The 22,506-nt window shown below is 41.5% G+C and overlaps 1 protein-coding gene across 2 annotated transcripts in view; it reads left to right on the forward strand.

Moving 5' to 3' along the window:
* Positions 1-22,506, forward strand: part of ST6GALNAC3 (ST6 N-acetylgalactosaminide alpha-2,6-sialyltransferase 3) — a 339,199-nt gene that overhangs the window by 301,965 nt on the left and 14,728 nt on the right. For both annotated transcript variants that reach the window (XR_012905922.2, XM_075936284.2), the window contains exon 4: positions 20,272-20,379. Coding sequence is in view for 1 of the 2 variants with exons in the window: in XM_075936284.2 (XP_075792399.1) it covers positions 20,272-20,379 (108 nt within the window). In the remaining variant the exon portion in view is untranslated. The remainder of the gene's footprint in view (positions 1-20,271; positions 20,380-22,506) is intronic.

A 22,506-nucleotide genomic window follows, 5' to 3' on the forward strand; every position in this document is an offset into this window, starting at 1 on the left:
TTTGTGTCTTTTGTTTTTCAATAAAATGTTTTGTGGGAAATATTTAGTAAAAATACAAGACACTTCAGCCAAGGGTAGATGAATGGTTGTCAGTATCTTGTCTTGACAAGGTGGGAGCTAATCAGGGAATTTCTGTTGGCTTCATCTACAATAGATTCCACTAATAATGCAAGCAGCAAGGAGTACGAGGTATCCTCATATGGAAAGAAAAGGTGGGAAAGCCTATCAAAGTAATTCACTGTGGGGATGCTCTGTTTATTTTACACCTTTCTTGGAGAAAAAATGTGCAGCATAAAAGTGGCAGATACTGATTTCAGTGTATTTTACGAAAGGTATTTTATTTCTATCAGTACACTATTCTTTTTCAACTTTTTACAGTTTTTGTACAAAGATTGTACAGGGCCCTTGCACAATCCTTGGGAAGGGAGCATGTCAGGGGTACAGCTGGGGGCAAGAGAGGCATGTTGGAGGGGCCATCCAGAGCACGGCACAAAACAATGCAAGAGATTTCTGGTGAGGTTTTAGCTGATAGGGTAGACTTAGGAGGCTGCCATAACTTAGAATATGTCTATACTGCAGTGCAGTATGTATAGACATGGAATTGTCATCTTCAGGATTCAGAATAACTAATCACTGGCCACCTCCACTACTCCCCACCAACTGGAAAGATCCCAGCATCGACTGTAGCTAATTGTTACTAAAATGTTTTAGAGAATCATGTTACATCCATAAAACCCACCGTGTATTTTTATATTATTGTGTCATTTTTCTTACCTTGTCCTAAGTTAAATGTTTGTACACTTGCCACATCATACTGCTTCTTAAGTCTTCTTGAATTTGTATTTCATTTTGCTGCCAACCAATTCTTATTTTTAGTGTCAATGTCATGAAATTCCAATGAGTAGTTGAGATTGCATCTAATTCAAAGACTGAGTCATTATGCAAGAAGCCCCACCAGTTATGGGTGCTAACATAGTGCTGCCAGGAGCTCTGTAAAGGGCTGGAGGTGATCAATGCCTGAGGAGAGCTGATGGATGCTGGATATCTGGGGTTTGAGGAGAGCATGTGCCTCTGAGAGGCAGGGGGATTGTGCATAAGGCTGGGGTGCTGGGTGTCTGAGAAATGCAGGACTGAATGCCTTTGCCTGCAGGAGGTGAAGAGATGGGGCAGGTCATTCTCAGCCCTTTACCAAGCACACGAGGTATGGATACTAGCCAGCCATCTCTACCTCTTTTCTGCTGAGCCCAATGAGAAAAACATGTGTAGCCAGGAGGATCTCAGCACTGCTGCTTCCTGGCAATCACATGCCTCCAAATATGGTGCCCTTATGTAGTGTATGTACTGATGCCTCTCCAAGCACAGCTTCCCATTGCCTGTCCACCAGTCCAAACCCAAGAAGCCTCCTCCCTGAATCCTCAACCTCCAGTGAGGCTCTCCTCCAGCACATATCCGCTAGTAACAGGCAAAGCAATGCAAAAACTAGTCAGGCTGGCTGAAAACCAGCCACTCTGGCAACCATACACATTGGCTAGCTCAAATAATAGCAGAGAATGTAGCAGCACAGGACTGGCACAACTCTGCATGAAATCCTAGGGATGCCCTCAAGTGGCCAGTCTGTGCTATTGCAACTTCACACCTATTGATATTTGAGATTGCTAAATCAAAGCTAACTCAGGTATGTCTACATGTGCTGCAGTGACACCTGTTGTAGTATAGACGTACACACCCTTAGAAAGGCCACAAGATCTGTGATGGATTATTATTCTGTTCAATCACGAGATGGATATTATGTATAAAATACAATATTGAAATTAACCTCAGCCATACCTGCCAGAGTATTAACACATCTGGTGCATATAGCCTATGGATGGGCAATAATTTTTGACAGGGGGACAACTCCAAGATTTTGGAAAGCAGTCAAGGGCTTACACTCTTCCATTATATTTATGGAGGAGATGTGGGGTCTGGGATGGAGGCTGGGTGCAGCAGGGAGATTGGGATAAGGGTTTGGGGTGCAGGAGGGAGACTGGAGTCTGAGAGAGAGTTTGGGTGAAGGAGTTGGTTGTGACCTAGGGTACAGGACTGGAGTGCAAGAGTTTGGGATGTGACATAGGATAGAAGGGGATTGTGATCTAGGGCAGGAGATTGGGGTACAGATCGGGGAGGGGGTAGGGCTGCAAGATGGGGACAGAGGGTTTGGGTATGTTGAGGGGACAGAGGGTTGGGACAAGGAGGGGTTGGGGTGCCAGAGACAGGCTGTGGCCAGGAGACTTACCAGCCAGCAGCCAAACCAGCCTGCCTGCCTGCAGAGCTAAGGCTTGCAGAGCTTAAAACATTTCCCAGCCAGCCAGTGTGCTTGCTTGCCTGGCCATTTGCTTCAGTGAATAACTGAGCTGAGGAGACAGGGTGTGGTTCTTTTTGGATGCCTGTTATTTAAACAAGCAGCTGCCATTGGCTGGTTTCTGACCAGAAACCAGCCAATGGGATTGTGCTATGGGCGGGGCAGCTCGTGAAGCTTTCCCCCTCCCCGCACGTTTAGAAACAGAAAGGAAGCCCAGCAGCCACATTTCTGCACAGTGCATGGGGCAGAGCAAGCAGGGGAGCCTGCCTGGGGCTCCCCACTTCCTCTAAGGGCCAGATCTGATGGCTTGGCAGGCCGTATTTTTCCCAGGCCTGATGTAGCCAGTGCATAACTGGTATGGGACCATAATGTCGTGTCAGGGGTAAACTATGAAAAAAAAACGAGAGAAAACAAAGCACCACAAATTGCAAGAGCTCATCAAGATGCCACTTTTCAATGCCTCAGAGAACGTCAGCTTTGCCAAAATCTTTGGAATGGACAGACTGGAAACAATATTTTGCAGGCAATATATTTTGTTACCAAGCTCCATGAGGAAACTGTTGATACACAGGTATCTTCTCAAATTTATGCACTGGGAAAGCAGGCGGGGCATGTCTTGAAATCCTTCAATTTTACTAAAGACAGTAACAAAGATGTCTATGAAAGGGTTCTGGTTATGCTTGTTGTATACTTTATATCTCAGAGAAGTGTGATTTATGAAAAAGCATTTTTTCACCAGTGGATTCTAGAGCCCAGAGAAAATGTTTAATGTTTCATAAGAGCTCTGCATACATTGGCTGAAATTGATTTGGAGAATGTGTAATATGAAAATATCTGAGACAAACTGGTTATTGGTTTAGCGGGTAAAAACCTTTTCTAGCAGCTAAAATTGAAGAGGGATTTGACCTTAGCCCCAGCCACATCTATAGACAAAGCAAAGCAATCTCAGCTGATGAGCCAGCAAAACCTAGAAGAATTTGACAAGCTGAAATCCCTGAAACTAGTGTAGAAACGGTAAATGGACACTTGAATGTAAAAAGTCATTATCATTAAGCCCTCCCACCACCACCACCACTACCATAAGGAAAGAGGCTTAGAGGGACAAATTCTAGCTTACATCCACAAGCAGTGGAAAAAGTCACATCCCAAGAGATGATCCATGTCCAGCATAATACCAGGCAGATGGTGTAATATGTGCACAGAATATGGACATTTTGCAGCTGCACACCATAGCAAAGCAGACAGAGAGTTGACTCATCTTACAGAAAATCAAGAGCCATTGTTTCTTGGATCTATCACTTGTGATGACATGGAGCCTGCCTGGAGAGTGAAATTGAATATTCATGGCAACTGGCAAAACTAATATTGACTTTAAAATTGACTTGGGAGTTGATGTCACAGTCATCTCAAAAGGAATTTACAACCACATTCAAGCCCTCCCAGAGCTGAAGTCACCTGACAAATCTCCGACTTGCCCTGCAGGTATGTGATCAAAGGATTAGAGACCAACAACCTTCTCAGCTGGAGGTTGGCAGCCATAATGGGCATAGTGAAAAAGGAGGAAAAACTGAATGAAGGATTTAGTGATACTGGACTTTTGAATGAAGATATAGTCAGAAGTACCTTGAGAGACAATGCTGAACCATTTAGGATATGTCTAGACTACATGGCTCCATCGACAGAGCCATGTAGATGAGTTTACTAGACATAGGAAAATGAAGCGGCTATTTAAATAATCACCACTTCATTTACATCAAAATGGCCGCCACACTGTGCCGATCAACTCTTTGGTGGCATAGGGGGGCAGTCTGGATGCACCAGGGTCGACAAAGGAAGCCTTTGTCACAAGGCATAACGGAGCGGTCGGCAAAGGCTTCCCTTGTTGACCGTGGTGCACGGAGGCGGATATAGGGCAGGGCAAACGGGGTGGCCGCCCTGGGCCCCGCGCTTCAGAAAGCCCCGCACATGCGCCGTGGCACTGCTGCGCATGCGCATGGTGTCACTGCGCATGCGCCATGGCAAAGGGGGGGCCCCGCGGAATTATGCTGCCCAGGACCCCGCAAAATGGTCATCTGCCCCTGGTGGTGCATCCAGACTGCCCTACTATGCTGCCAAATAGCTGATCGGCACAGCGTGGCGGCCATTTTGATGTAAATGAAGCAGCGATTATTTAAATCGCTACTTCATTTTCGTATGTCTAGTAAACTCATCTCCGTCGACGGAGCCATGTAGTCTAGACATACCCATAGTGTACAAATATCCCAAACAAAGAGACCTTAGAAGAAATTAGCTGCAGATTTATGGGACTTAGTTACCTGGTCATTGTGGACTATTTTTCCAGGAATATAGAAATCGTGTACTTGAAAATACATAATTTATTGCAATGCTGTTCAGACACCGTGGTGTACTTTTGTTCATTTTGGTATGCCAGAACAACTAGTGACAGACAATTCACTGCAGCAGAATTTAAATGATTCTGAATGAAATATGATTTTGATCATATTACTAGCAGCCCACATTATTCACAAGAAAATGGAGAGGCTGTGAGAGTTGGTCAAATAGCACAAGAAAATCAAACAGCAGGAAGACCTATTCCTTGCTCTTCTGAGTTACAGATCAACACCAATAGCAGCAACTGCTTATAGTTCAGCACAACTCCTGATGGGAAGACATTGGAAGAACCTATTTCCAAAGTGGCCAGACTGGAAGAGATCAGTCAAAATCAGATAAAAGAGCTAAAGGGGCTTGTGAACAGATGTCACTCAATTAGAGAACTGCCATGTCTAGAATCTGATGCCCACATTCATGTCCTACTGGGTGGAAAAATAGATGGACAAATCCAGCTGTCATAAAGAAAAAGAAAACAGCACCCAGTGGGATTTTCTCAGTCATTTTAAACCCCTCATCCTGCCAAAAGATTTCCAAACAAGTTCTTTGTTAATTTCACTAAATCAGGATGCTTCCTTCACACCACCATTGCCAGCATTTTTTCTTTTGGGGGGATAGGAGGTTGGCAGAGGCGGAGGAGTGATTAGAGGAAGGGCAGACTCTGTTCCAAAAATAACTTGTATTAGTTTTCCCCAAATCATGTCAGGAGCTTTTCAGTTTGAAACAATCCTAGAAGACATGAAGATGATTCCCTAGAACATGACATTCCCTCTAGCATTATGTTGTGAACTTTGGGTCATGTTCAATGCAGTTGCTTTGAGCCTGACAGTCAGACCACTGACAGTAGTTCTGGGCCCCAGGGCAGAGCAATCAATGGGCCTCCTGCCCACTCCCTCAGTTGGAGCCAGAAGCCCCTCACCTTCCTCCCAGAGAAAGCCCAAGCATCCTTCCCATTTCCAGAGGAACCCTGGACCTTGGCCGGCTGCAGGGCACTCCCCACACCTGAAGGAGCCCAAAGATGGCTTCAGCTATGCCTCCCCTCCCCTCCTTTCCCTAGACCCAGCCTGCTCTGGGGAAAGGCATCTTTCCAAAGATGTTTTTGATATTCCCTATGCAGGTTCCAGGGCAGCTGAGTAGTGAATACCTGGGCTCTTCCAGACATGGGGGAGGTCCTGCGGCCAGTTCAGGAATCCCTTCTGGCCAAGAGGGGGCCTTTGGGGCTTTTCCAAGATGGGGGTTGGAGGAGGTATTTTAGAGTAAACTGAGTCACAACTTCCTGGTGCCTCAGATTATTCCCTGTAAAATGGGGTCTATAAACTGATAGGATTTGTCCATAATATAAATGATTTGTTCTTTCTTAGATCACATCCAAACATGGTAGCTATTAAATAGTGTGATTTGGTCTTAGTGAATAAGCCTTCCTACATAGTTGCAGGGGCTACCAGGAGACAGGGATGTGTGTACTTTGTTCTCCTGGGCTACGTCTACACTGGCCCCTTCTCCGGAAGAGGCATGCTAATTTACAACTTTGGAATAGGGAAATCCTACTTTGAAGTAGGAATAAGAGATCCTCCGGAAAAGGGCTTTATTCCGGAGGATCGCGCCAGTCTAGACGCTCTTTTCCGGCTTTTCCCCAAGCCGGAAAAAAGCGGCGGCCATGTTTATTTAAATCCCGCAGGGGATATTTAAATCCCCCACAGATTTCCCTATTCCAAAGTTGTAAATTAGCATGCCTCTTCCGGAGAAGGGGCCAGTGTAGACGTAGCCCTAGTGTTCCTGGACTGTGTCTTTGACCCACCCAACATGGAGTGGGCCTAACACATGAAGCTGCAACCAGCTCCCAGACTTGAGCAGTGTCCAGGAAAGGATGGAGCAAATTTCATGCCACCTTTTGTTTACTTCAACTACCTGAAGCCCAAATATTCACAATTTGGGCCAAATCTTAAACTGGTATAAATCAGCATAGCTCCACTAGCTTAGATTATGGCCTTTATGTGGATGAAGTGTCTCTTATCATCAGAGAAAATTATACTCAAAACGGTGCCTTCTTATCCCTCACATCTATTCCCTATATGCATTTAGGGGCCCTTCTGCCACAGACTAACTCGGCAACCCCTCTGAAGCTTTTGTTCTGACACAGCAACTATCATCATAGGTGTAATATAAAAACACAGAAAGAATTCAAAAAACTATTCCCAAACTACAAGTTTTTTACCCCTCTTAGCACTGCAGAGCCAAGGAAGCTATGGGAGATTCTTTTGTATTGATTTGTGCATCCTCAGAAATGTTAAGCAAGTTCCAAATGCCAAAATTTTTACGAATATAAAGAACTGCAGATGTCAATTTCATCTACTGTATAATGCACTTCCATTGGGTCAGGGTTATTGGTAATCATGCATAAGCAGTATGGTTTTCAAATCCCAGGTGAAATCTGCAAGATGGGAACTTAACAAAAATATATTTTGTTATTTATAAACTGAGCAAACAGGATTCTCTGGGACCAGGATTTGTATCTGGGAAACAAACCAGATCGAAAGATATTCAAGAGTCACCAATGGATAATAGGAAAAAAGCATATTGGGGTCAAGTAAGCCAGGTAGAGCTTTTCTGGTTTCCCCTCCACCTCCTCCCCCAAATCTAATATTCCTTTATATCTTAGTTTCTATACTAAGCATATCTGAAAGACTGTCTGTATCTGAACAGGCAGTGTGAACAGTAAAGGCCATGCAGCTGTAAGAAGCTATAGAAGTCACGTTGGAAACACCCTATTTCTATAGGGTATACCCTCTGACATGAAAAGATTAAGCACCATGAATTTTCCTGTACAAAAGTCAACCTTAAAACAATATTGTCTGTGGCAGTGTTTACGATTGTAATTATCCCTTTCTTTGGTTCTCCTGCTTGTGCTTTTCAGTGAGCCGGGTCTGCATGATTGCTCTTGATAAGCAAGATTGCTCTTTCTCTCCTGTGAGCCTAGCATCATAGTCCTTTCAAGCAGCCCACTCTGCTTGGATAAAATAACTTCCTTCTCTTGTCACTTGAGTTCACAGCTGAGCAGGAATGCATCAAAGGCAGGTCAAGGAATCAGAAATGAGGAAACCACAAAACCACAGGTAGCAGAAGCCGGTTCTTTTAAGATGCTTTCTCCCCTCCCTTCTCCCCTTTCTCTCTTTCTCCATGCTCCTGATTCCCATGTGTATACAGCCCATGAATAAAAGACTGTACAAATGTAAGCCCTGGAATTATAGATACAAAGAGATGCTGTTGATTCCAGTAAATGCAGCGACTTGCTCTAAGTTATTTTAAATTTTGTTTCAACCTTTGTTCCTAAAAATTAGCAATCTTATGTCAGATCTTTGTGCTTATTTTTAACAACTGCAAACAGGCACCAATTAATGCAGCATCAGTGGTTTTTGTTCCTTTTTTTGGTCAGCCTATAAGCATCCTCGCTGACTCCTCTAGGATGCTCACACAATTATTCAGAGCCCCTTACAATTGTTGTTTCTTGTCTTCAGTTAGATGGTCGTTAGGGCAGGAATTGTCTTTTAGTATGAGCACCCAACTCTAATGGGGCCCAATCCTGATTGTGGCCTATAGGTGCTGCTGTAATACAAATGGTAAATAATAAAAATATTATAACAGGACAGTGAGTCATAGTAAGACTGGATGCCCTGGAGCTGCAGGCAGACTGAATGGTATATGCCCAAATCAAATGTGTGGACTGTGCAGTGTGACTGCTGCTTTGAATATGGCTTCATGGTTCAGTGTACGGTAAATCTGTTTAATGAAAACTCGGTGGTTTTGAGGGATCCATCACTTGAGCACAAAGTATGCCTTACAATTTCCCTCTTGTGTACATCTTTTCAGGCATACTAGAGCCCAAATCCAGAATTTGGTCCACATTGCTCATAACGTATTCCACTTGCTTAATCTTTGCATTAAACCGTACACAATGGTTAATAAAACATCTGTCGATACATAAATGTTTCACTTTACAGAATGACCTGCAGCACCATGTGGGGTTTGGAATGTGTGAAATAGTCTGCTAGCTGTTTGATGGGAAAGGGCTGGTTATTATCAGATGTCCACTATTACGGTCTATACAGTGGGCCTGCACATGCATGCACAGACAAACCAGTGCATAGGTATCCACGTACAAAAGAAAAATATAAACCTTTTTCACCAAGAAAAATCAGTTCTCTGTATTCTTGTTCACAGCCCCTCTTGTGCCATTTTTTTCTCTGTGAAAAGCATGCAGTTGCATAAAAACTATTAGCAACAAATCTTAGAATGATCATTGGACAACAACAGTAGCTTTTTATTTACAGAGAACAAAATCAAACCTGAACTAGTCTTCATGCTCTTTTGCCATTTATAGTCTCTCTCTTGAGCCAGACTGCCTTTTCTATTTTTTTCCAAGCCAACAGCTTGCTGAGTGCAGACCCAAATGCCCCCGCACACACATCCACAAGGCAGGCACACAAAGTGGATTTTGTCACTGTGCAAAGGGGTGGGGTTCTATAACCCACGAGAAGAGAAGGATTTGGCCCACAGCTGCCCAGTCGGGAACATCATTGTTTACTCTGGAAAACAAAGGAGCTGTGCAATTTATGTGCCTATTAGTGGAAGGTACTGCCCCAGTGAGAGAGCCCTCTTAATCTGGTGAGCACAGAAATAACCACTGGAATAGCTCTCCAAGCAGCTGAGTTTTAAGAGCGTGGCAAGGATTTTTGATAGGATACAATAAACCAAACCCGGTTTGTCAGAGACCAACAAAATCCATTATCTCAAACCAGGGAACATCAGATACTGCAGAGGTCAACTGGATGTAGTCTATGAAATCTGCTTTTCATGTGTGGCTAAAGCTGGCCTTTAATTTTGCAGCAGGCAAAACTTCTCACCAGGGCTGAGCAACAGACCCGAGCCTGTGGCCCACCTGCAAGACAGTCACTTTGAGAGACGCTGCACCGCAGGCCAGATTGTTCCTCGCTCTTGTGCAAACACATTTGGGGAAGTGTGCCAGCATTAGTTCTATCTTCCGGTCGGAGGCGAGAGTGTAGCTCATGAGTTCTGCTGGGGAAAAAGTAACTTCAAAGAGAAAAGGGAGCAGAGCCTCCCTCCCGCTCACTAGAGTTGACCCAACACCTGATGAGAACATGCTGCTCCCTCCCTAGGGGTTGATACAGGCACTGAGTTCTGAAGTGTTTCAGGGATATTGCTCCCCTTTAAAACAAAATACTTTTCAGAGCTCACTGTGAGCAAGTATGCTGCAAGCTGGCCCTAACACAGACCCACGCTTTAAAAGCATAGTCAGCTCCCAGATATTGAACAGCTCACAAAAAATTCTGATCATGTTGGAAGTACTCCAGACAATATGAAACTTCCCGCTTCATGGATCGTAGCTGGGAATTCATTTGAGCCAATAGAGTTAAGTACACCTACTTAATTCATCAAGGGATCAATCCTGCTCCAGCAGCAGTCAATGGAACGCCTGCTAATTTCAGTGCTTCAGTGTCAGGCTGAAGTGAGAGAGCTTATAAAAACAAGTGCATTATATTTTTCATCTGCCCTTACTGCCTGTGGCTCCAGGAAGTCCTGCTATTTTAAGCTGAGTTTTTTATAATTGTTTTAAAAATATATATTGAAAATGAAGCAAAAATGGTTATGTGGTTACTTATATTGGCCAAATACTTTCTCATCCAGTGCATGCCAAAATATCCAGGGCTGCTGAAACAATTTGTATAGTGGAGGTGCTGAGAGCCATTCAAACAACTATAAACCCTCTATTTTATGGAAACTTCTTCAAGCCAGGGGGTACTTCCAGCACCTATGACCCACCCATTGATTTCTCCAAGTCAGGAATTAAAACAAAGGATTTTAAAAACTCTTCTAAATTGCTGTTCTGACTGAGATTGACATCCTAATTTATCATGCTCATTATCTCATCCAGGAATCAGAAATTGGCACATCAAGGGTTGGGGGAGAATTAGTATTTAATTTTCACTGCTGTGAACTGCCCACTGGAAAGGATCCTCCATCTAGCCATGGGATTATCTGCTTACTTAAAAGTAGGAGAGCTCTGTTTAAAAGTACCTGTGAAATTATGAAACAACTGAATTTGTGCTTGAACAAAGAGAAGAGCTTCCTGGGATTTTTGTATCTGAACCAGAATTTTGATGACGATAGAACTTTTTACTTGATTTGAACGCACCCAGCCTTAATCATTAAAAAAAGATTTGATGCCTTCTGTTTTTCCCTGATTAGAGAGCAATCCAATTTTTTCCTTTGTTTTGCCTACATCAGAAAATATTAATAGGTGTCAAAGAAGGCTGTTTTTTGTTTTCTAGACCAGCATGAAACACACTATTCTTTTCTTTATCAAGTTTCATAAGTTTTCTCACTTTTTAAAGAGCTTTGTAGCATACTATGTAGCTCAAGGAAAATACATTTGATTGTCTTATATTTTAGGATAATCAAATAAAAGGTGTTATGAATCATATATTGCAATGGCAGTAGTGACATGCCACTATTGGTCTAAGCCAAATATTGTCTGGAATATTTAACTGCTTATAAAGCTGCTGGAAAGTAAAAATCTAAGTGCAAACTGTTGTCCCTGTCTGTTCAGGCTTAAGCAGATCATGAACAAGGCACTGTCCTTAAGGGCTGGAAGGTGATTTTTTTTAAAGAAACAGCCCCTCCGCAAAGCTGTCGCCATGTGCTATCACAGGTAACAAACCTGACCAGTAGGGGAGAAGGAGAGGTGATTTGTCACAACTTCATTAAGGCTTTGATGCTGTCTCACAGAACCTTCTTATAATCAAACTGGGCAAATATAGCCCAGATGAACCTGCTGCAAGGTGGATGCATAACTGGTTGGAAAATTGTCCTCAGAGAATAGCCATCCATAGGTTACAATTGAGCTGGAAAAGCTTATTAAGTGGGATCCCTAACAATTCTTTCCTGGGTCGAATTCTATTCAATATCATCATAAATTATTTTGATAATGGCACAAAGAAGGCTCAACGATGGGAGAGGGGCAAAAGGGGCAGTTATCTCAGGACCTGAGGGCTCCCAGCTACCACCACTGGCAGCAGCAGTGGCAGGACCCCCAGACCCTTTAAAATCGCCATGGCTATGCTACACTGCGTGCTCCAGATCAATGCACAGCACGCACTGTCTGGCTCTGAAGGCCAGGGGGGAGGATGGGTGTGCTGCCCAGCCCTTTTGTCTGAGGCCCCTCCCCTTCTGGGGGCACAAAGACAGATCCCCCCACAAGCCCATTAATCCTGTTGGCTCCCCTGGCACAGAGCACATTTATAAAGATTGCAGATAATACAAAGCTGGGAGGGGCTGCAAGAATTTTGGATGAGAAGATTAGGGATCAAAATGATCTTGACAAACTGCAGAAATGGATTAAATTAGGATGAAATTTCATCTGAATTTAAAATTTACATTTCCTCTGAAATTCAATAAGGATAAATGCAAAAAGGATAAATGCCCTGCTGGGAAGCCTCACAGCCGCATGCTGGACCACGGATGTCGCCGAACCAGAGTCCCAGTTTAGAGAGAGGTTCGTCCTGTACTACATTTAGGAAGGAATGATCAATTGTACAAATACTAGATGGAAAAAGAACTGACTAGGAAGGAATACCGCAGAAAAAGATCTGGGATTATAGTAGATCACAAGCTAAATATGAGTCAATAATAGAATACCGTTGGGGGAAAAAAAGCAAACATCCTTCTGGGATGTAAGCAGGATAAGACAGGTAATTCTACTCAGTGCTGATTAGACCTCACTAGGAGTCTTATGTCCAATTCTGGGTGCCACATTTCAGGAAAGATGTGGACAAATTGGAGAAAGTCTAGAGAGGAGCAAAAAAATGATTAAAGGTCTAGGAAACATGACCTATGAAGGAAGATTGAAAAAAATGGCTTTGTTTAGTTTGGAGAAGAGAAGACTGAGGCAGAACATAACAAGGTTGTTACAAAAAAGAAGGTGATAAATTGTTCTTCACCACTGAGAGCAGGACAAGACTGGGCTTAAATTAAAGAAAGAGAGATTTACATTAAACATTAGCCCCGGTCTACTCCAGGGAATAAATTTGAATTAAGATACACAACTTCAGCTACATTCATTGTGTAGCTTGAGTCAAAGTATTTTAACTTGAATTTTGGTGCTGTCCACACTGTGGGAAGTCGAAGGGAGCACACTCTCCCTTCAACTTTCCTTACTCCTCATAGAAGCAGGGCTACTGTTATTGACAGGAGCACCCTTGCAGTTTGAATTAGCTTGTCTTCACTAGACCCGCTAATTCGAACCCCAGAAGATCAACTGTGGCTGCTTCGATCTTGTATGTGTAGACATGGCCTAGGGAAAAATCCTAATTGTCAGGGTAGTTAAATTACCTGGGGAAGCTGTAAAATTTCTGTTATTGGAAGTCTGAAGTATAAATTAGACACACACCATGGATGTTCTAGATAGTACTTATTCTTGTCTCAGAAGAGATTGGACTAGCTGACCTCTGAGGTCCCTTTGAGTCCTATATTAGTGTGATTTACAAGATCTGTGCTATGTCCTGACTTTTAAGCAGTCACTTGAGAGGACCCATTTGGTATGCCAGACCCCAGGGGTCACTGTAGGATAGCCCATGCAGCCACAACTCTCTCGTTTCTCCCTGTGTGCTCTGCACAGTGAGTCCAATTGAGGCACACTCCTGTTCAGAGACATATACGCATTTCAGGGGTCAAGTATCTGCAGTAACTCCAAATAGCTGTTTCACAGCAGAGTAGGGTTTATTAGTCAACACGATCACAGTTCTTATTTCAGCACAGAAAAAACAAGGCTAACACAGCATTTGACTGACCAGTGCCAGAGTTCCCTTGAGCCATGTTGCTGTTGGAATCACCTTCACTCCCTCACTGTCTGTCCCTTTGTCTTAATCCCAATCAAGAGCTGTAGTGTTTTGAGTTCCCCTGTTCCCTTGCAATCTATTGTTCTTCACCTGCAAAACCATGGTGAGTTCACTTTTTCGGACTGTTGGCGCATTTTTAAGAATCAGTTGTTCAGTTGTTGGGATTCCTGTTGTCTTTCTGGAGCCTCCATTCTTCTTGTTAGCATATCTGGCTTACGATGGGTACCAATGAGGAGTGTGACATAAACTTTGACCCATGTGATCAATGCACAGATTAAGGGTGAGAGTTTTGAAAGTGTTCTGTGTCTGCCTAACTCTGTTCCAATTGACATCACGTGAGCATTCCGGAAAATCCCACCCTAGAAAGTATGAAAAAGCTGGAGTACTCATTCCTTGAGCATTCAGACAGTTGGTTTTCTCAATGAAATAAATCCATAGGTTTTAATTTTCACATCTAAGATATTTAAAGTCTGTATCCTGAGAAGTTCAGGGCAACTTCCACTTACACCATTTTTAATGGAAACAATGAGAAGTCCTGTAGCACTTTATAGACTAAGGGTATGTCTACACTTGCCCCCTAGTTTGAACTAGGGAGGCAAATGAAGCATTCCGAAGTTGCTCATGAAATGTGGGATTTAAATATCCCACACTTGATTAACATATTCGCAGCCAGTCGCCATTTTAAAATGCCGGTAGCCCGAATTAATTCGCCGCGCGGAGACGCTGTAGTCCGATCCAAAACCCTTCCCTCAAATTAACTATTACTCCTCGTGTAACAGGAGTAAGAGGAACCAACCAAGAGGAAGGCCAGAGATAAGGAGGTCAAATTAGTCAGGGAGGATGTGGCCCACTTCTAGCAGCTGATGTGGAGGTGTGAAAACCAAGAGGGGAGAAACTGCCTTTGTAGTTGGCTAGCCATTCATGGTCTTTGTTTAATCCTAACTTGATAGTGTCAAATTTGCAAATGAATTGTAGCTCTGCAGTTTCTCTTTGAAGTCTGTTTTTGAAGTTTTTCTGTTGCAGGATGGCTACTTTTAAATCTGCCACTGTGTGTCCAGGGAGATTGAAGTATTCTCCCACAGGTTTTTGTATGTTACTATTCCTGATATCTGATTTGTGTCTGTGTATTCTTTTACGTAGGGACTGTCCAGTTTGGCCAATATATATGACAGAGGGCAATGCTGGCACATGATGGCACATGATATTACACTGGTAGATGTGCAGGTGAAATGAGCCAGTGATGGTGTAGCTGATGTGGTTAGGTCCTGTGATGGTGTCACTGGTGTAGATATGTGGTTGACATGTAGGTGAGGACTGGCCTGCTACCCAACATCTGTGAGAGAGGGATCATTGTTCAGGATGGGTTGTAGATCACTGATGATGCGTTGGAGAGGTTTTAGCTGGGGACTGTAGGTGATGGCCAGTGATGTTCTGTTATTTTCTTTGTTGGGCCTGTCTTATAGCAGGAGGCTTCTGGGTACACGTCTGGCTCTGTCAATCTGTTTCCTCACTTCCTCGGGCAGGTATTGTAGTTATTTTTAGTGGAAGTGGAGCCTATTAAACACTAGGGATGCAACGAGTGTAAGCCAAGGCTTACTGGATAATCTAGTTGACTACTCGCTTCCCTCTACTCCCTCCCCCCTGCTGCCTCTGTATCAGACAGCTTAAAAGCTGGTTCTCCCCCCTCCCACTCCTAGCACCAGCCCTGCAGTGCCACCTGCCTCCAGAATCAGCGCAGACAGAGGCTGCTCTGCCTGATGTGGGACTAAACCTCTGTCAACCTGATGCAGAGCTTGGTTCTGCCGTGAACAGAGGGTGGTCCCCAGCAGCAGCCGTGTCTCTGGGGGGTCCGAGCTCCCTGCCAACAGAGACTGAAGCAGCCTCTGTCCACAGGGAGCTCAGACCACGCTGCTGTGTCTGTATCGGGGGGAACAGCACAGGGCGGCAGGCAGCCAGTCCACTAGAGGAGCTGGTTTTTAAACTGACTCCCGTCATAGACCAGCTTCTGCCTGGCGCCCCGTGCTGCTGCCTCTGACACAGAGGCGGCAGTGCGGGTAGCAGCAGCCCCTGTCCACAGGTGGCCTGAGCTCCCTGCAGACAGAGGCTGCTCTGGCAACAGCTGCAGTCCAAAGGAAGCTCAGACCCCCGTGGACAGGGACTGCAGCTGGGAACCAGTCTCTGTCCACAGCAGGACCAAGCTCTGCATCCCACTGTCAGAGGCCTAGTCCCACATCCCACAGATACAGAGGAAGCTGGTAACTCTAGAATAGTTGACTGCTAAGAATTCATGCAGTTAGTCGACTATTCTATTACCCACAATCTAACATCCCTATTAAGCACATCAGGATTCAGCCTTAAAATGCTGGTTTAGTTTATACACTGGTATGTAATAGCATGCACAATGTAAGGTGGCTTTTTTATATGTGGGTGTGTGCATGTACTAAAATATGAACTGTTTAAAAGAAAAAATGTGCAAAGATGGAATTGGGCATAATCCTGCGAATAGAACACTAGACTGATCAGCAAGATAGATCGGTTGCTTTCATACCTTTATCATTTGTGTGACATAGGCCAAGGCATTTCATCTTTTTGTGCCTCAATTTTTCCATAAAATAGATAAAATAGTATTTACAAAAACTGGTCAAAATATTTTGATAGAAACATTTTTCCACTGAAAAATGGAGTTTAATCAAAAGTAACATTTTCCTTGGGAAGATATCATTTTCAATTTTTAGAAAAATGGATAGAGTATGTAACAAAGTTTACTTTCAAATTGAAATTTTCCTTTTGTTTTGATTTTCAAAAATCATTTTATTTAAGTTGCAGAGTTTGCCACCCACAAGTCTCCTTTTTTTCTTTGTGACACAGAATACAATGAAACCATTGATGTGAAGTGTTTTTTTTTCTTTTTTCTCTTTCCTAAAACTCTTTAAAGTTTTTTCATGTTTAGAAAAGTTATATTGTCAAATTTACAGTGTTTCATTTTTTCTTTTGGCATTCTGTAACTTTTCAAAGTTTTCCAAAGGAGAAGATGATACATATTTAGAAAGGGAAAATTGGGGATGAGAAGGGATAGGTGAACCCTGATTGTTTTTCATTTCATCAGTGGCAAAAAAATTAAAAAAATTAAAAAATGAAAAATTGATATGTTCCTTAAAAAAGTAAAACTCCTTAAATAAAATATTGTTCTGCTTTGTACCATGAGAAACCATAAGAGCTTAGACGTTGTTAATTTATTTTTCAAATTTTTTTGTAGGTTAATCACTTCTAACATTTACCCACCTGCGTGAAAAACATGTTAAGCTCTACATATAAAAAGCACTCTGTAGGCCTGATCCTGTCCTGTTGATCTCTGTGCGTGCTTAGCCATTGATTGCATACAACTTGAATCTGTGCTCAGTTTGCGCTCTATATTCATACTAATGTTTTTATGAGGATTTTTAGAAAAAGGATATTTCTTAATTAATTAAAAAAGCCCTTTGAGCAAAAGGAATCGTATGAGATCAATGTTTAAGAAGGTGCATTTTCTCTTGTGTTATTTGAAATGGCATCCCAGATTCCTGTTTATATGATATCTAAGCTTTTTCCTGGCTAATTAATTTGCCATTTAATGAGAAAATTCTTAAATTATTAGTTCTCTAAACTTTATGGAACAATCATCAATCCTTTATAGCTTAGATATAGAACACTCCCATAAATATAAAGCTGCAGTATTTTGAAACTTGAAATTTGCAGATAACTTTTAAACACATTTGTTTTTTTAAATTGAAGTGAGTGGTATTTAAATGGACAGTCACTTCCTAGGCTCCAGCTCAGCAAGACACTTAAGTATATTCCCAGCTTTAAACATATTAGTTCTATTGATTCTGATTGGACATTGTGCTTAAAGTTAAGCATATACTTAAGTAACTTGCTGAAACCACGTCTTAAAAGCGTGAATAAAATCCCAGTAATTAACATTTCTCTTTGAAGTCGTAGGAGACTTGAGCAAAATAAGCTTTTCTTTTCCAGGATAAATACACCAAATAAGCTTTTCGTTTCCAAGATAAATACACCAAATAACCATTGACTTGTTTTCACATTGTCTGTATTGCTTTTATGAATATATAAAATCTGTTTACAATATCAATAGCATTCCGGGGTGTTACATTTCCTCCAGAACTCCCACTGTTTAACTGTGTTCCTTCATTTGCCACAGATCTTCAGAAAGAAAAGAAAAAGAAGGAAAAAATATTTTGTTTTAAAGTACATAATCTGTATTCTATCATGCACTCCACTTCCCAGGGAAGGTTTCTGGGAACTTACTCTGCTGTTTTTATTTATCCTGCCAGTGTAGTATATTGATGGGAGGACTAAAGTCCAGTGGTGTTAAAACAAGACATGAAATATTGATTAATTCTTTTTAAAATTCCTTTTTACTCCTGAGCATAGCAGATTTCAGCTACTATTGTCAATATAGTGCTGTCCAATAAGCCTCCGTTATCGGAAAGGTCCTGATCTTCATAGGGCTCTGATAAATGGTTATTACGATTTTAAATGGTTAGCCCAAGGTTAGCATGCCTCTGCTGTTGTGCAGGAAGCTTGTTAAAAGCAGCACAGCTAAACATGGCCAGATGCTACTCTGGATTAACTACTTTTGAACACCCACTTCAGTTCCCCACGATTTGGTTGGGAATTATGGAAAGTTTTGGTATTTCTCTATAGTAGACTCTAGGGAAAAAAATCTGTTTAGTATAACTGGAGAAACTTGGGTGGAGGGAAGACATACAGACATTTAGAGAGAGCAGAAAAAAGTGAGCCAACTTCCAAATCTGGTGATAAAGAGCACTAAGAAAATGCACAGACTACTAGGAGCAATTTAACTGTGGCAGTTGCAGCATTTCAAAGGGTAAAAAAGAAATAGGGCTGTAAAAAACCAAACAATATGCCCTGAACAAGGAATATAAGTGCCTCATAGCTTATATTTAATTCTTAATAAACTGGCTGAAAGATCATATTTTAAATCATATGTCTCTAAGCCTGTTTAACGTCACAGTACTAATGGCACCATTTCTCTGAGAGAAGAGCAAGTAAAAATAAGCAGTTTCAGATTGTAAGTACATCGGTTACCAAAACACAACAGTATTCAGAGCAGGTTTGGTGAAAGTTTGGTAGCTTTCATTTGTCACCCCACTTTATTTGTACATGGATATATTTCAGCACTAACTTATAATATTAGGATACTGATTCTGGCTTCTCAGGTGGTTTCATTGCTGCACAAAGGCAGCTGAATAAAATATCTGGCATTTCTCCTGATAAAATTTTTTCCATGTGGTATAAAGCTGGCAGAATGGCTCTACATCATCCCCAGCATACAGATATTTGGGGGAGTTCCAAGAGAAGAGACAGCATACTCAAAGCACCTATTGCTGTAGCAAGGCCCTATGGGAAGATCTTCGCACCCAAACTTAATTTAGAGCAATCCTTAGGCTGCTTTACCTTGTGATAGACAATGAGAATCTGGGTGCTACAGAAATTACATCTTATCCACTCTGTTTTACCTTACCTTACCTTACCCCACATCTTCCTGAACTGAATCCAGTTTTAGGGCTACATTTAGCTAGCTTTGTGACTTAATGTAAACATTTATCACATGGATTTTAATTAATATTAATTATTATTAATATTTAGTTAATTTTCAATTCTCTCACTAGAACTGAAAGGCACATACATTCTCTAAGCAAAGCTGGACCTTATCCAGAGTGTAGTGCAGGGTGGGATTCACAACGGTATTTAAATGGGAATCAGGCACCTAGATATGTGTGTGAATCCCATCCTTATTGCCTAACATATTCCTTTTTATCAGAGATATTAAAACAACATCTCTTGCTTGCTCTTCTCATGTGGGAACGTCTGTTGAGTCCCAGTCGTGCTGCTGTTATGATTAATGTGAACAATATTTGACCTTTATTAAATAATATATATTTTCTCATATAGGAGGCATTTGGAAACTGTGGACTAGATCTTTATTCATGTGATTAGTTTGCTGTCATGCAGGGGGTCCTATTTCTTTCAATAGAACTAGTTGCATGAATAAATGTTTCCAGACCAGATTATATTCCCTTACATTTTTTTCTCTGATTCAAGTATTTCATCTCAGCCACTTTTGATTCTACAAACTGATTGTCAACAAAATCTTAAAAGTTGCACATTGTAAACTTAAAATATTCATGTAATATACATGACATTATAGTAATAGTTCCTATGCACATGAAGGGGGGGGGGTGTATAAATAGGTGCATTTACACATCCCTTTTCATTTGACTTCCGGCAGTGGTTATCATCTGTCATCTACTACACTACATTAATTTGGTTTTCAGATGTACATATAATTTACTTTCCACCTTACGGGGCATGAGTTGTTTGACTTTCAGATATTTAGCATATGGTTTTTCTTCTGTGGGCTGTAGCCTGAGGCCCCAAGCTAAAAAGAATTAGAGAACACCTGTAACAATTCAAAATAATTGTATGTTTTTGACAGATTGTCAAGTTGCTTAATGCCTTTTGGCCTAGGTAATAGCGATATTTCCTTGATAAAGTGTTAGTAATTTCTCACTGCAATTTGTTATGTATGGTATTGTATTTTTACAGGGTCCAGTCAGGTTCATATCTCAGCACTGGTTGGTTTACCTTGATTCTGGCTATGGACGCTTGCTATGGAATTCATGTGTATGGGATGATAAATGACACCTACTGCAAGTAAGATCACAGGAAATTATTTTCATGTATCTACAATTCTGATATCTTGTCAAAATAACACAATTCATTTTTATACCATAAATCCAAAAAATGAATTAGATATCCATTTCCTAGTGTTTTGCATTGATGTGATGCCATACTGTCACTGTATTTAGCTCTGATATGGCATTGGTGTTGATAAAATAACGACCATTTATAAAACTTTGATGTCAAATGTCATAAGAAACCTTTTAAATCAAAGACTCTCTACAGTCTTGGAGTTAGCCGGCAAATGGAGAACGTTTTTCCATACAAGTAGACATACTCAAATATGTCTATGCAAATACACTTTGATTACATTAGGATTTCTTGTTTGCGAAATGTACCCCTCAGGACTCTTTCTTTGTGCCTTTCCCTTTTCCAAGGCCCACCAAAGCAATTAATACTGTCCCCAAATCCTTCTGTCTGCCAGCCTCAGGCCCTTCCCAGAGATAGAGAAAACTCCCTATCTCCTCCCTCCTTTGTCCCTCGACAAAAGCTCACTTCCTCATTTTATGAAGAAGACCCAGCTCCTTCTCAGCTGGAGTTAATAACACACAAAGGCAGATGCAGCAAAGTGGGCATATTGGCTGTCAGATTCCTGTTACCTTTAATTCAGTTCCCCCTACCTACCCACACATACACACACACACACACACACACACACACACACACACACACACACACACACAATCACAGTCATCCACCCTGAAAGGATGTATGTTTCTCCTTGTGTATGGAAAATATGACAAAGATCATGAGAACAGGAGTGACATAGCTCAAGTTTTTCCTAGATTCCAAGGCTAGAAGGCACCATTGTGATCATCTAGATGGACCTCCTGTCTAGCACAGGCCATAAAAGTTACTCAAAATAATTCCTAGAGCAGCTCTTTTAGAAAAAAAACATACAATCATGTGGGGAATCCACATGGCTCTTGTAAATTTTTCCAGTGGTTGATTGCCCTCATATTTCTACCTTATTTCCAGTCTGAATAAAAAATTTGTCTAGCTTCACCTTCTAGACATTGGTCATGTTCTACCTTTCTTTGCTAGATTAGAAAGTCCATGTTTTATTATTTGCTGCCCATGTATATACATATAGACTATAATGTCACTCCACTAATCTACTTTTTAAACTAAATAGATTAAGCTCATTGAGTCTACCGCTATAAGTCACGTTTTCCAATATTTTAATCATTCTCGTGGCCCTCTCTTGAACTCTCTCCAATTTATCAACATCCTTCTTAACTTGTGTGCACCAAAACTGGATACAGTACTCCAGTGTGGTCACACTTGTGTCAAATACAGAGGCCAAATAACCTCTGTGCTCTTATTGAAAACCCCCCTGTTTATGCAGCCGAAGATTACATTTGCTCTTTTGACCACAGAGTCACATTGAGAACGTATGTTCAGCTGAATATCCACCAGCTGAATATCCACCAGGACCCTAAATCTTTTTCACAGTCATTGATTCCTAAGATAGAGTTCTCCATGCTGTAAATTTGGCCTACATTCATTGTTCCTAGAGGTACATTTATCCATACAAAATGCATATTTTGTTTGAGTCCAGTTTACCGAGAGACTGAAATTGCCCTGTATGTGTAACCTGTCTTCTTCATTATTAACCACTCCATGAATTTTTGTATCATTGGAAAACTTTATCAGTGCCAATTTTATTTTCTTCTAGATCATTGATAAAAATATAGAACCAAGAACTGACCAGTGCAGCATTCCATTGAAAACAGACCCATTACATTTTGAGAGATATTTATTAACCATTGAAGTCCATTTTATGTGTGCCATGTTAATTTTTATGTCATTCAATTTTTTAATCAAAATGTTGACAAAAGCCAACATACTGACATATGTTATGTCAACACTAATACCTTTAATAGGCAGTAGGTTTAAAACAAACAAAAGAAAGTATTTCTTCTTACTACACATAGTCAACCCATGGAACTCTTTGCCAGAGGATATTGTGAAGGTCAAGACTATAATAGTATTGCAATCCTTTAATTATTAATCTAATCCAGTATAATATTTTGTCTGGGTTCCGTGTCAGGTTGACTGGATCAATGTCAAGTCTATAATTGCTGGTGTCATTCCTTT

This window comes from Pelodiscus sinensis, chromosome 9 (genome assembly GCF_052426305.1).
Source record: "Pelodiscus sinensis isolate ZL-2025 chromosome 9, ASM5242630v1, whole genome shotgun sequence".
Lineage (NCBI taxonomy): Eukaryota > Metazoa > Chordata > Testudines > Trionychidae > Pelodiscus > Pelodiscus sinensis.